This window comes from Saccopteryx bilineata, chromosome X (assembly GCF_036850765.1).
Source record: "Saccopteryx bilineata isolate mSacBil1 chromosome X, mSacBil1_pri_phased_curated, whole genome shotgun sequence".
NCBI lineage: Eukaryota > Metazoa > Chordata > Mammalia > Chiroptera > Emballonuridae > Saccopteryx > Saccopteryx bilineata.
The window spans coordinates 112,677,189-112,692,740 of NC_089502.1; the positions used below are offsets into that span (position 1 = coordinate 112,677,189).

Consider the following 15,552-nt stretch of genomic DNA (forward strand, 5'->3'; position numbering starts at 1 on the left):
AACTCCCTCCCTTTGGTAACCATTAGTCTGTTCTCCGTATCTATGAATCTGCTTCTGTTTTGTTTGTTTATTTGTATTGTTCTTTAGATTCCACATATAATCGAAATCATGTGGTATTTGCTTTTCTCTGACTGACTTATTTCACTTAGCAAAATACCCTCTAAGTCAATCTATGCTGTTGCAAAAGGTAAGAGTTCATTCTTTTTATGGCCAACTAATATTCCATTACATATTTTTTTTGCTGTCAGCAAGTACCTCAGCTGATATCAGGTCATGGTTCTTTGCTTGTTAAAGTTATACTAATATTCGTTCTTGAAGGCTCTGGGATTTTAGCAGCCCTACTTACCTCAATTAGGTTCTTGTAACTTTCTGTTGATTTTAACTCGAAGATATGAAAGTATTAAGAGGCACCCTTGAGGATTTCCTGCTTCCCAGATATTCTTATTCTCACCTGCATTGAGTGGTGATAGCAGCACTATTCCGGGATTAATTATCCTAGCCAGAGAGTAACCCCTTCTCCAACTGTTCATTCAGTGGCACAAGGTACCCAGAGTGTCCAGGCAGCAGTCTTAACTTCCATTTTAGGGACTCATTGCTTGGTTTCTCATGGAAGTATCCCTGCCTTTGGAACTAAGACCTCTGTACCCGCAAAGCCTGTACATCATGAGGATGGGAAGTGACATTTTGCGGATAGATCACTTGAGGTTATAGTGAACATTGCTAAAATCATTTTCACCGCTGTACTTGTGGATTTATGAATATTGGTTATGAGAGAAACAGCACCATATATAAGATGCTGAGTCAGCATATACAGTATCCAGGAAGACCTTACCCAGCCCTATAAGATGTTGCCACTTAGCTGGTGCTATAACTGTCTTCAAAAGGTCATTCCACTTCTATTAGCCTGCTTCAGGATGATGGGAAGCATGTTAAGGTCACTGAATTCCATGAGCATGGTTCCCTTGCCACACTTCATTTGCTGTGAAGTGAGTTAATTGGAGGCAATGCTGTGTGGAATAAGGAGATGGTGGATAAGGTATTCGGTAAGACCATGGATGGTAATTTTTGTAGAAGCATATGAATGGGGAAGGAAACCCCACATCCAATGTGTCTATTCAAGTAAACAGGACAACTGTTCAAAAGTTCTGCCATCTGGGAGGATTTCCCTTACTGCTGTCCTTCAAGGTTATCATGGGGCAGGGTTGTAGTACTACCACTCTGCTTTTAGGTGGTATCTGCATACCATGCAGAACTGTCTGTAAATCAGGGCTGAGGTTTTTCTTTCTTAGTCAACTGGCCATAGAGAACACTCCCTCAGACAAAATTCTGGACTGGAAGAGAAAAGGTAATGTAGCGGAAATTGAGGCCAGAGACATTTGGGCTACTTCCTAATGCAACTTACTTGTGCCTTCAAGACCTGCTCAAGCCTGATTGCATGTATATACTTTCCATTTGATGATGGAGTGCCACTATGCACACCCAAATTTATGGCTGAGCCAGTTGGACAACACTCATTTTATGATGGGCAGCTCAGGTTACATGGCAATGTGGTAGCCCGTGGTTAAGTGTCCAATCTGTTAAGGCTCAGTAGAAAGCCAGAAGTTGTTTCTTTTTTTTTTTTGACAGAGAGAAAGAGAAGGGTGGGGACAAATAGGGACAGACAAACAGGAAGGAAGAGAGATGAGAAGCATCAATTCTTCATTATCACACCTTAGTTGTTCATTGATTGCTTTCTCATATGTGCCTTGACTCAGGGGCTACAGCAGAGTGAGTGACTCCTTGCTCAAGTCAGTAACCTTGGGCACAAGCCAGTGACCTCGAGCTTCAAGCTAAATACCTCGGAGCTCAAGCCAGCAACCATGGGGTCAAGCCAGTGACCCTGTGCTCAAGCTTGTGAGTCCTTGCTCAAGCCAGATGAGCCCGCGCTCAAGTTGGCGACCTTGGGGTTTCAAACTTGGGTCCTCTGCATCCCAGTACAATGCTCTACCCACTGTGCAACCGCCTGGTCAGGCCAAAAGTTGTTTCTTAAAAGGAGAGTCATTATTTACAAAGGATGGCAGGGATTTGGTATAAAATTCACCTTTTCCTTCACATATAGGATTTTGCCACAGACTTCATAACACATCTCTACCTGCCACTGACATTAAAGCACCACTAGATGGTCATGATCATATGGCCCAAGTAGCAAAGCAGCTTGTGCACAAGCCTAGATATATTGTAGCATCTTCTCTTGTTCTGAGTCAATGCAATACTAGCATTTCTTAGGTCACATTTATACAGTGCTTAACCAAAGAGGAAAATAAGAGCTTCTCTTTCTAGCAGCCTCTGTTTTAAAAATCTATGAGCAAGCATCTGATTGGCCTGCATGGAACTTGTGCTTACCCTTATAATTACAGTGGCTTGTGGAAAAAAAGTTCTATTGACCCAGCCTGATTCATGTAACCACACCTATGACCAAAGTTTGGAGTGTCTCTGCTTGCAGCACCTCTCCAAACCAGTTCCCAAAATGATCTTTTTCTGGGAATTTATCATTAAGACAAGGAAAATGCCCTTCTTGAGGTAAGATAAGGTTCTGGTGAAGGCTTTCCCCTTGCAGAGTAGTTCTTTTTAATGGAAAAGTCTCTGAGCATATTTCCAAATGATAACTCTTCCTCTCTCTATGCCAGAGAAGGAGAGGTCTTTATTGAACCTTTATCATGAAAATCTAGTAGTGTTCTTGGAGGAATCTAGTTCTTGGGCACTGTTATGACTTCAGTCCCAGTTTCTCACTGTCATATAAGTTCACACTTACCTTTAGAAATTTTTCTAAATTGCCATATAAGTATTCCTACCTGTGGATGTTCCTGTGTGTCTTCTGCTTTAGGTAAGCAGACCTTAGCTGTGACTTTCTTGGTACACCTGTCTTTCCAGATGGTAATGGATGGTTCTTTGCCCTGGAAACTCAGTTCTTTGCTGAGTTTGAGAAAAGTCATTGATTTTTCTATTTGTACAGCTTTTTCTTGCTGACTGGATAGGAATGATGACTTTGAAGTGTGTGGCAATTGAAAATGAAACTTGTTAATTTCATTTTTTAATTTCTGTATTTATATACAGGCACACCTCGTTTTAGTGCACTTCATTTTATTGTGCTTCACAGATGTCGCATTTTTTACCAAGTAACGACTATACCCTCTACCAGCAAACTATACAACTTGCTTTATTGCAGTGATCTAGGACTTGCAATGTTGTGAGGGGCACCTGCATTTCTCAACTCTCTGTATGACTTTTTATTCCTACTTTATAAAACCATTTTCCTTGACTGTTTTACTGAATGTACCAAATTGTATTTTCTAAAATTTCTTTTTATTTATTTTTTGCTTATTATTTTCATAAAAGAGATGTTTTCTTTTTTTTTTTTTTTTTTACAGAGGCAGAAATAGACAGGGGCAGACAGACAGGAACGGGGAGAGATGAGAAGCATCAATCATTAGTTTTTCATTGCACGTTGCAACACCTTAGTTGTTCATTGATTGCTTTCTCATATGTGCCTTGACCTCGGGCCTTCAGCAGACTGAGTAACCCCTTGCTCGAGCCAGCGACCTTGGGTCCAAGCTAGTGAGCTTTTTTTTTTTCTCAAGCCAGATGAGCCCACTTTCAAGCTGGCGACCTCGGGGTCTCGAACCTGGGTCCTTCCGCATCCCAGTCCGATGCTCTATCTACTGTGCCACCACCTGGTCAGGCGATGTTTTCTTTTGAACAGAGTAAACATATCCCCTTTCCTTTATGCTGCAGAATGTTTCCATCCCCTAGAGTTGTGTTGTTTCATTCTGAATATTTATCCTAGAAAGAGAAAAAAATCTCTTTAAGTCAGGGGATGTAAACAGATACCACACCTGAGCTGTTCTTAGCTATTCTTACCTTAACTCTCTCTGATCAAGATTTTTAATAGATACCAGTAAGCAAAAATACCAGCCCAACTCACTCTAGCCTTCTGTCATTTATTCAGCATGATTCCAATAGACTGAAATCAAATCTCTTGTTCTTGTGGTCTTATTTCCCAGAAACCTGGAGAATCTAGTAGAGTCTGTTGTTTGTATAGGTGCAGCATGTTAAAGACTAAATCCATAATAACAGTGTTACTCAAAGTGTGGCCCCTGGGCCTATCATATTCTCTTTTTTCCATTTTATTATTCTAATGAGTAGTGTTTATTAATTTTACCAAAGTATTGATAAAGGATTGATTGGAAAATTTTAAATAATAGTTCTTTACCAGAAATAGTTGGAGAAGCATTGTCCTACAATGAATCACTGCTGAGTGAATCCTTGACTTTAGGAAATACCAACCCATTTCCCAAGGACAGTGAGCCACCAGTTTTAACCTTAAACTTCAGGCCCTATATTCTCAAAGGAAGCAGAAAAAGAACTGGTTTGAAAGGGTAGGAGAGTGAGGAAGTGTGGGAAGATTGTAGGGGCACGGGGAGTGGGGAGGGCCTTAACTGACGCTCTTGGAAAATCTCCTTCTGTAGGTAGCTGGCTGACAGTTTCTCCTTCAATACCACCTTTGAATAGACAACCTCAAGGAAGTAAGTGAGGGTGGATCCTGGGAATCCTTTTTCTTCCTTCTCCACTGTACTTCATTTTGCTCTGATACAGAGGTCAAGGCTGTGGTGTTTACTCCAACCTTCTCCACACAGCACATATTGGAAAGACACTTCTACTCCCTCTGCCAGACTTTAATGTCTGTGTTTCTTTCTCCTCACCTCTGGCATTTTATCCATCACCCAGGAATGCTTCAGAGGACAGAACAGGCACTGTCAGCACGGCCCTGAGGTGCCTGAGAAATCTTTCTTAGCTTGTGGGCATCTAGGCTGCACTCACACAGATACTGCTGTGAAGCCATGTTTCCCTGACTCTGTATCTGTGTGGTTGGTTTTCAAGATCAAAATAGGACATTAGTTATGTATCCTTATTTATAGTTTGGATTCAATACAGCATTTATAACTATAAAGATGTTTGAAACAGATTTCTTGCCTGCCTATCTTTGTGTCTCATGCCAAAAATGCTCCCCCCCATTCATTAATAATTATGTAAAGCAGAACAGGAATGAGATCATAGCTGTGTGGCACTCCCTGAGTGACTTCTTGTCCTGTTTCCATTACTTATTACCCCATCTTCTGAGTTTAGTTGCTTGACAGATTATTAATCTACTTGACCATCCTATTATCTACCAAGACACTGTGAGATAAATTGATAACCCCTTCCCCTTACCTTCCCTCTACCCTCATCCTTTCTATCAGACAGAGGCCTGGAATAATAATAATAATAATAATAATAATAATAATAATAATTACCACTACTATTACTATTAATACTACTGCTATTAATAATAAATAAAAACAATATCTAATTGGAGTTTGCTTTAAGATAGCAAAGAGACCAACACTTAACACCAAGGGTGGCATTTCTTGTATTTCAGCAAGATTCAAGTGCTAGGAGAAAGCCAGGTGTTCCTTTTCAGCACAGTAATAGAATTTATGATGGTTTTTGTGAAGAGAGTTTGCTTCAGAGGTTATATAAGAGACAAAGGCCATTGGACGGACAACCTGGACCTGGAATTTGGGATGAGCCTAAAATAGTGGTTTCCAGCTGGGGGTGGGGCAGATTTTCCCTTAGGAGACATTTGATATTTTTTGATTGTCACAACTTAGAAAACAAGGGGTTGTTTTGACATTTGGCACATAAAGGCCAGGGATGCTGCTAAGAATCCTTCAGTGCACAGGGTTGTCATTCTCCCAACAAAGCAGTATTGAGCCCCAAATGTTAATAGTGCCTAGGCTGAGAAAATCAGGCCTAGGATTTATCCCATTCTGAAACCTGCACCACTGAATGCAGGAGAATAAAAGTATGCATCGGGTCAAACTCCAGGCCGCATCCCTAAAGATTCTGGTTTCCTTGGTCTGGGGTCTAGCCTGGATAAGGTATTTTCACGAAGGCCTCCTCCTTCCCTTGTGTGTGGACAGGATTGAAAACCACTCCTTGAGTGTTTGGTCTAATGGAAGCCACAGATGAAGCTGACCTCCCACATTTTTCTTCAGGATTATTGAAAGGTTGTTAGCCCTTGAGGGGGTAGCAGCAATGGAGAAACCTACAGGAGATGGAGAAAAACCTGAGAAACACTCGACAGGATAAGATGGAAGTTCAAATGGGGAGCTTTTGTGAGAAGTGGGAAATGGGCACACCCTCAAAATAAAAGAATTTGAAAACCTTCTGATGGACATTCCCAGGGCCCTTAGCCCAGCTAATGGGCCAGACTGCTGTGGCAAGTAAGAAGAAATCCCTCCACAATGGATGTGACCTCTGCCAAGGCACAGGGCTCCGTGAAGCCAGAGGCAGCTAGATTTATGGTCCCACTTGTCCATTTCTCCAAGTACGTTTGTGAGTGCCCAAACTGCACAATTTAATGCAGCAGCCCTGGTTGGAATTTGTGTTAGCTAAGATCCCCTTTGGACAGAACAGGGGTAAAGCAGAAAAGGATTGAGGTTCTGCCTTATGGCTTTGTTAAAAAATTGAGAAAGTCTTACCTGACCAGTGGTGGTGCAATGGATAGAGCATCAACCTGGGATGCTGAGGTCCCAGGTTCAAAACCTGAGGTCGCCAGCTTGAGCGCAGGCTCATCCAGTTTGAGCATGGAATCATCAACATGATCCCATGATCTCTAGATTAAGTCCAAAGGTCTCTGGCTTGAGCCCAAAGTCACTGGCTTGAACAAGGGCTCACTGATTTGGCTGGAGCCCCCAGGTCAAGGCACATATGAGAAGCAATCATTGAACAACTCAAGTGATGCATCTACAAGTTGATGCTTCTCATTTCTCTCCTTTGCCTCGCAAAATAATAATAATAATAATAATAATAATAAATAAATAAAAAGAGAAAGTCTCTGAGAAACCAAATGAGTCCTGTCCACAGCCTAGAGACCCTACACTAATGCTAAATAACATAATAACAGGGTGGAGGCTCCAGGACTGTCATAGTATGGCCTTGGGATGGTTGAGAAAAACCCAGGAAATGGGGAAATCTGGTTGCAGGAAACTTAACAGCTGGATTTCCAAGGCTTTGATTGAGACAGGGAGCTTTCTCTGCCTTTTTCTTGCCCTGTAAGGAGCCTTAAGCCCCATTCCAAACTTCCTCAGTGCAGGAAGCACACAGCAGGTCCAGTCCTTGATTTATTCCTTTACAAGAGAGAAACACAAACACTGTAGAGTAAACATCAGTATCTGCAGGACCACACACCTAAGTTCAAATCCCTGCTCTGCCCACAAAGGTAAACCTGTACAATTCCAAAGTGTGGGTTTCTTCTTGGATAAAATGGACATAATGATACAGAACTTGGGGAGTGATCACGAAGGTTGTAGTAAAAAAATGGGGCCACCTACCAAACCTGAGAAGCTCAGGGGTGACCCGCATGGCAGGCCACGCAAACTCCGAGACCAGAAGTAAACACATGGAATAATAGTCTGAGCACAAAAATTCCTAAAAGTGAGTCATGGCCGATATGACTGTGCTAGGCCAGTATCTTCCTTGACAAAGGTATCCTTCAGTGAGCCTGTCGTCTTTTTGCATCTAAGATAACATACCTTTTTGTTGTTATGATGTTAGACTGCTTTTTATTGCCGTATTTAGGAAATAATACCTTTGACATGTCAGAATAATCTTTTCCAGATCCCTCAAGGCAAAACCAAGGGCACCAAAGCAGACCGCAGAGCTCCTGTCGTTAACTTGTTCCCCAAATACCATCTCTGTGCGCTGTAAATGTTATTAACTATCCTGTACCCACCAATATAAAAGAAGTGTGTGTCTCTTCGTTTTACTTTTTATCAAATCCCAGAGACTTTTCTGGTTTGCTGCCTCCCGCCCACCCCCAGTCTACCACCAACGGAAATCATGCAGTCCTCCTTATGTCTCTTTCTTTTATTCTAATGCAGGGGTCGAGAACCTTTTTGGCTGAGAGAGCCATGAATGCCACATATTTTTTTTTGCATTAGGTCACAATTTATTGTAATATATAGAAACTGATGTTTAAAAAGTCCTTTTTTGATTTTCTGTATTACCAGCAGACCTAACATAACATAAATCATAACTCACTGTAGGTAGTATGAGGACAGAGGCAATTGAGTTATTGTGATCCAGGCACTCTTTTTTATGAATAAATTTTTATTAATTTTAATGGGGTGACATCAATAAATCAGAGTGCATATATTCAAAGAAAACATGTCCAGTTTATCTTGTCATGAACGCCACATTTTTAACAATTTTTTATTTTATTTTATTTATTCATTTTAGAGAAGAGAGAGAGAGGGAGAGAGAGAGAGAAAGAGAGAGAGATAGGGGGGAGGAGCTGGAAGCATCAACTCCCATATGTGCCTTGACCAGGCAAGCCCAGGGTTTCGAACCGGCAACCTCAGCATTTCCAGGTCAACGCTTTATCCACTGCACCACCACAGGTCAGGCAAACGCCACATATTTTAAAATGTAATTCTGTGAGAGCCATACAACAACTCCGTGCACATTGCGCATTATCCAATAAAAATTTGGTGTTGTCCCAGAGGACAGCTGTGATTGGCTCCAGCCACCTGCATCCATGTGAGCGGCAAAAAATGAATAGATTGTAATACATGAGAATGTTTTATATTTTTAACTTTTTTTTTTCATTAAAGATTTGTCTGCAAGCCAGATGCAGCCATCAAAAGAGCCACATCTGGCTCGCGAGCCATAGGTTCCTGACCCCTGCTCTAATATATAAAATAAGCTGCAAAACTGCCATTCTCTGCATTTTCTCAGTCCACAAGATTTTGTGTTCTGACAATTGTCATCTGTTTGGCATAAATAAACTCATAAAAATTCTCTACAAGTTTGGACGTGCCTTTCTTAGAGTCAAACCAGCCAACAGGGCCATAATAACATGTGGCAGTGGGCCACTGTGGACCCTCTTGGTTATCCCTTCTATTTGTATGTGAATCATCCAAATTTCTACACAGATGACATTGTGCTGAGGGCCCTTGATCTGGGAGGCAGTTGGGCCACCAGTGTGTGTATTCCGGTTAGATGGCTCGCAAAGAACAGAAAGACACCCTTGCCTTGCTCTGGTCCTGGGGAAGGGGAGGGAGGGGGTCAGCCCAGCTTCCAGAAGAAGCGCTGGCACGAAAGAAGAGGGTGGGTGGGAGCCCCAAACCGCGGAGGCGGAGGAAGGAGGGCAGGCCCCAATCCTGAGGGAGGGAGAGAGGCGAGAGGAGGAGTTTTCCAGCTCAGCCTTAGCCGCTTGCCGCGCAGCCCCTCATTCTGGTCCGTCTCCTCCCTCCCCGGGAAGCGCGCTGCGCGGCAGAGCCGAGCAGAGCGCCAACGCGCCATGGGGAGCCCCGCATTGCGGCCCGCGCTGCTGCTGCTGCTGCTGCCCCAGCTGCTGCTACTGCTGCTGCTCTGGGTCCCGCCGAGCCGGGGCTTCCCAGGTACGGCCGGAGGCGGGGAAGCTTCTCCAGCTGGGCACCGGGAACCCTCCGCTCAGGACGGAGGGAGGTGAGGGGGAGTCCTTTGTTTGCAACGAACTCCCTTTTCTCATCCTCGGGAGGCGAGAACGTGGAGCAGGGCTCCCGTCTAGGCACTGGGAGGGGAGAGCCAGGTGCCAGCCCCTTGCCAGGCACCGAGCGCCTTCGCGGCGCCGGGAGCCCGACTACCCTCTGCGTCTGAGGTTCCAGGGGTCCAAGCGTCTGAGGTTCCAGGGGTCCAAGCAAACCGACGCGGACGCAGAAGGTGATTCGGTGAAGTTTGGCCGCGGGCTAGTTTCTCACCACCTCACCACCCAGAGTTTTGCCTCTTACACGGCTGCTCAGGGCTGGGGCCCAGAAGGCTGGCAGATTGTCCGGAAAGGAGCCCAAACCCCCTCCCACACGAGGTCCCCAGGCATCCCTTGAGGCTGCAAGCGCAGTTAAGGTGAAGTGACTCTTGTGACAGCTTAAGTGGGGCCTTTTCCGTTGCCCCCAACCCCAACCCCTCCCCGCTGGGAATTCCGAGAAAGTCTGCGCTTCTAGGAGAGAGGTGCCAGCTGAGTGGTGACATGTGGCAAGCGCTTGGTTAGCCTCAGGGAAAGAGGGCTATACACGTGTGACTCTGCTAGGAGCGGCTTCTCTGCCCCAGAGGGTGTGTCTTCTTGCTGCTGGAGGGCGTGGTCTCTAGCATCTAGGGAACCCTCTTTATTAGGGCTCTCCTGGTATTGGCAAAAAACCTTCTTTGGAGATGCTTTTTAACAACCTCCAGTTTATTCCTTCATCAGGGAGTCTTAGGTTAGCAAAGAGTTTCAGGGGAGCAGGGCAACAGGGATGCACCCCTGTGATTCAGAATGGAAAAGAAATCCATGAGCAGTCTTTAATTTAGTGTTAATGAGAAAGTGGTTCACTTGGACTACAGGGCGTGCAAATATTTGGCTTTGCGTTCAACACCGTGGACAGTTAAATTCTGGGATCTGAGAAACAAATCTACTAAATTCTAGATGAGGGATAGATGAGGGAGAGGGTGGTGGTGGGGGGAGGGTTTCCAGATAGTGTGCTTGGAAGATGTAGGGATGGCTGCTGGAAGTTCTCTGCACATCCCCAAGTGAGTGAGTCAACCAAATGTGTGAAGCGATAGTCAGGAAATTCTGTGTTTTGAGCTGACTCTTGCAAGTTTAAGCTGTTTGGTAGGAACTGATTCAGAGCAAAGTGGAAAGGAGACTTTATCCTTCCTGCCAGGCAAGTGCCATTCCCATAGTGTGGTAATGCACCCACACCCCTTAGCAGGACTCAGGTTAAAATGAACACGGAGGAGAAGGGGAAGTCAGTACTGGACAAGGCGCAGCTTTGCGGGATCTGGGGGGAAAGTTGAGAAACTAGTTATAGGCAGTTCTACCCTCTCGACTGGAAGGCTTCTCTGGGCTGCTTGTACATCTGGTGTGGCCTTTCTCAGCCAAAGGGCCTCTTCCCTTTTTCCATCTGACTGCCATCCCTCCCTTATCCTGCCCTCTGCTCTCTTTGCTCTCAGCTTCTACCCTTTTAGTGTAGCTTGCTGCCAGGGCTCAGCCACCCACAGAATCATGGGTTTGCCAGTTTGGGCACTCACCACTCTTTGTCTTTAGGGACCTGCCCCTGGCTAGGCTGGCTCGTCTCCAGCCTGCAGGCTGCCCCCTCCTGGAGGCCATCACCGTCCTCTTTGCCACCCCCTGTGCTGACTCCTCACTTACCCTCAGGCTCTTCTCAGACCCCAAATGAACAGAAACTGATTGGAAAGGCTTTCACAGCACTGCCCTTGAGCCCTGCCTTGGTTCCTCTCAATGAGGTCTCTCAGAAAATGTACTGCGCTGGGGCTATTGAATTCAAAGGTGGGAATTCACTCCACGCAGAGAGTTTAGAAGGCTGGGGAGGTGGGATGGTCTAGGCCAGCTGGTCCTGAGGCAAATCATATCAGCTGAGTTCACCCTAAGTGCTGGGTGACAGATTTTCAAGATCATTGCAGAGGCACCTTTTAGCAAGTAGTCGTCATGTCTCCATTAAGAGAGAAGGTGAGAGACCAGGAGTCAGGAACTTCTGAAAGAGGGAAATGGGATCTAGGACCGTATCAGCCTCCTGATTATATAACAGCTGAGATTTAACAGCAAATATATCAGAGTGACAGTAAATCCTTTCCATTCCACTCCTAGAAAGTCTCTGGAATCCTTCCATCTTTGAATGTGATGCAGGTTTCTTGGCCCTCTAATTTATTCTTTGCAGCCTAGCAAAGACACAGTATCTAAAAACAAAAATAAAAACAAGCAAACAAACAAAAAACCCCATGAAATGTGTGGAAAGGTCATAGCCAAGTTTTCTGCATTTGATTGTGTTCGCATGCCTATAAAGGGTAACAGTTCTGATTCTGTTCTTAACTCTTGAACCCTTATTTTTATCTAAGATTTTGGAATTTCACTGCATCTCCTTCTGTAAGCAAGGCTGAGGGTCGAAATGAGCATCCTGGCCACAGCCACTAAGAAAGGTTCCATGAATCTTACACCTGGAGAAAGCTGGTTAAAGTAATGTGGTTTGGCCAGTCAGAAAAGCCAAATGAGGCCTGACCAGGCAGTGGCACAGTGGATAGAGTGTCGCGCTGTGACACGGTGGACCCAGGTTCAAATCCTCGAGGTTGCCAGCTTGAGCGCAGACTCATCCGGCTTGAGTGCAGGCTCACCAGCTTGAGCCCAAGGTCGCTGGCTTGAGCAAGGGGATCACTCAGTCTGCTGGAGCCCCCCAGTCAAGGCACATATGAAAAAGCAATCAATGAACAACTAAGGTGCCACAACGAAGAATTGATGCTTCTCGTCTCTCCCTTCCTGTCTGTCTGTGCCTATCTATCCATCTCTCTGTCTCTGTCACAAAAAAAGCCAAATGAGGTTTACTAAAAGCCATACCAGACCTTATCAGCCAAAGCAGTCTTCTGAAATGCCACATTTGGAGATAAGTATTAGGAACTGAACACCTGGCTCAGGATATACAATTAAAGTCTCAGGCTAGGCTAGAAATTTCTATTTGGATTTAAAACATGTAATCAGCTGACAAAATTACTCTGCATTAAAAAGGAGAATGCTGGGGAGAGCAGGACATTTTCATTTGGCATTTTCTTCACTAATAACACTTTCAGTATAGAATATTAGTATTATTACTTCTCATTTCACAGACTTGTGAACTGAGACACCAGAAACCAATGTTAAAATACCAACCTCAAAACTTCGCACCTCATCAGTCCTAACACCACAATTGAAACACAGCCTCTCTGCTTTTGATTATTACCATAATCTTCTCACTTTTAGACTCTGTCATCCTAACTGATTCTGCTTTCTCTGGCCAGATTTTGGTCTTTTAAGTACAATTTTACTTTAGTACCATTTCTTTTTCTTTTCTTTTGTATTTTTCTGAAATGAGAAGCAGGGAGACAGAGAGACAGACTCCCACATGCCCCCAACCAGGATCCACCTGGCAAGCACACCAGGGGGTGATGCTCTGCCCATCTGGGCCGTTGCTCCGTTGCAAACAGAGATATTCCAGCGCCTGAGGTGGAGGCCATGGAGTCGTCCTCAGCGCCCGGGCCAACTTTGCTCCAATGGAGCCTTGGCTGTGGGAGGGAAAGAAAGAGATAGACAGGAAGGAGACGAGGAAGGGTGGAGAAGTAGATGAGTGCTTCTCCTGTGTGCCCTGGCTGGGAATCGAACCTGGGACTTCCAAGTGCTGGGCCAATGCTCTATCATTGAGCCAACTGGCCCAGGGCCACTTTAGTACCATTTTTATCACTTTACTCTCCTACTCGAAGATGGAGAGCAGCAGCTCTGGTTTCTCTGTAAATGCAACTAGAAAGTTTTCAGCTGTTCTCAGCCGACTATGCAACTTACTTCTAACCTAATTTTCTAGTCCTTCTAGCCTGGTTTCCTAAAATCTGACCAAAACGGATTACCTGTTTTTATAGAACTTGAGTGACATTTTCTCACTTCTTGGTATTACTGCTTCCAGCACTTCGACTGCTTTCCTGCAACCACCAGTCTGTTCAAATTCTGCCCATCATCCGGGGACACCAATGAAACTTTGCCTTGATCCTTTGAATGGGAAGCTTCTGCTTTTTTCCTTTAAGCACTCACAGTGCTTCATGTCTCTCTTGTGTTATTTATCATGTATGTCATACTTTACGATCATTTATGCACTCCTCTATGCAGGCAAGTTCAGTTCCAGACCGCTGCACTAAAAAAAGGATTGAAGTAAAGTGGGTCATAATATTTTTGCTGGTGGGGTGTCTTGCCTTCAGTTTGCAAAAAAACACAACATCTGTGAAGAGCAATAAAGTGAATCACTATAAAACGAAGCATGCCTAAACTTCTGGATTCTGAGTCTTGAATGCAGGGCGATGATATATCTTACCCTTCTTTGCATTTCCCACAGTGCCTAGCCAATCACCTTGAGCCAGGTGGATATTTGTGCTTATTGAATTACTAGTACCCTGTAATTTGGGTGATGGGCTATTGAAAGAAAATGAGCTGGGAGAAACACATGCACAGGCAAACAGAGCTTTGTGCCACCATGAATCTACATACATAGGGTCTATGAGGGACATAGAGGTTGCATTTAAATCCACGAACACCCTCTGTTGAAGCAATAACCTTCTCTGTTAGGGTTGTAAGACGAGAGACTGACTGCAGCCACAAGCTGGAGTTTGCATTTATTATTTTTGTTGGCCACTTTGCTATGGTCTCTTCCAAAGTAGTTGAAAGGTTTCCTTGGTAAATGCAAATGTGTGCTACATCAATTCCTCTTTCAGAGAACACAACTAAAATGGGTAATTGAAAGTGAAGATTGAGTTTAAACAGAAGGTTTACTTTGCCAGGCCATAGCATAGTATGGAACTGTAGCAGCCAAGTTCTGATTAATACCCAATTAAAGATTCACTTCCCAAAAGCCAGTGTGAATAATAACCTCTCCTGTATTTCAGTTCATAGGAAGTTTCTCAGATCAGCTCCTTGGTTCTCGATTGTGTGATTTCTTGATCGTCAGCTTTTATGGACCATTGTTTTAGAGGTTTTAAGCCTGAATCTTTCTCTTGGCTATTTGAATTTAGTTCTGAAACAGGGTCAGTTTTTGTCTTCTCCAATGAAACCTGGGCTCTATGCTGAGACTTACTTTTCAAAGTGGACACTGAATGATAGAGTGCTTAGGATACCAGAATACAAAAGGGAGGAAATTCCTTCTGTCAGTAGCTTTCTGTCTTATGGAGAAATGGACACTGAGTTATCTAAGGTGGTAGATGTTATAACATAGATGAATTGGCAGGCCTGGGAGTGCAGTGAGGAGCCATGCAGGGACATTGGGCATTGATATTGAAGCATGATGCTGATACCAAAGATAGTGGCACTACAGACCTTTGGAAGGTTAAAGTAGGAGACCTGTGGGCTTCTCTAAGAACATATTGAAATTGGAAGCAAAAGTCTGTCTGGATGTTTTTTTTTGTTTTTTGTCTTTTCCTGGGGAGAAGGTCCTATTCTGATTCAAAAGTACTGCTCATTAGATCATTTTAGTAATTTCTGTGAAAGAAGGTGCACTTAATGGACACAAAAATCAGCATACAAAGTAAGATGAAATTGCCAGAATAAGGAAACTTTGATTAAACCAATGAGCAGGTGACCTCTTGAGTTATACCCAGTAGTACAATTTCCTGTTCTCATTTAAAAAGCAACAGCAAACAAAGCAAACATAATCATAGATTGGAAATGCTTTCAGGTGTGGGCTGACAACTGGCTGTACCACCCCACTTAGCACAGTGGGACAGGACCTTTAGTCAATATTTGTGAGTTGGTTGATTAAAGTAAGTGTGACAGGAAATTAACACATTATATTTCAAATATTTTTTTTTCAGGATTTAACCAGAATTTCCAAGAGGCTACTTCTCAAAGGAAAAGGAATGCAAGATAGCAAAATGTCAGGAAATTTGTAGCACCCTGAACAAAAGGTCCATCTGCACAGGCAACAATTCAGGTCATAG

At 44.0% G+C, this 15,552-nt stretch overlaps 1 protein-coding gene across 2 annotated transcripts in view; it reads left to right on the top strand.

Moving 5' to 3' along the window:
* The first annotated feature begins 9,309 nt into the window (after positions 1–9,309).
* Positions 9,310–15,552, top strand: part of SRPX (sushi repeat containing protein X-linked) — a 95,136-nt gene continuing 88,893 nt past the window's right edge. For both annotated transcript variants that reach the window (XM_066249076.1, XM_066249077.1), the window contains exon 1: positions 9,310–9,482. In XM_066249076.1, the coding sequence (XP_066105173.1) occupies positions 9,383–9,482 (100 nt within the window). In that variant the 5' untranslated portion in view covers positions 9,310–9,382. The remainder of the gene's footprint in view (positions 9,483–15,552) is intronic.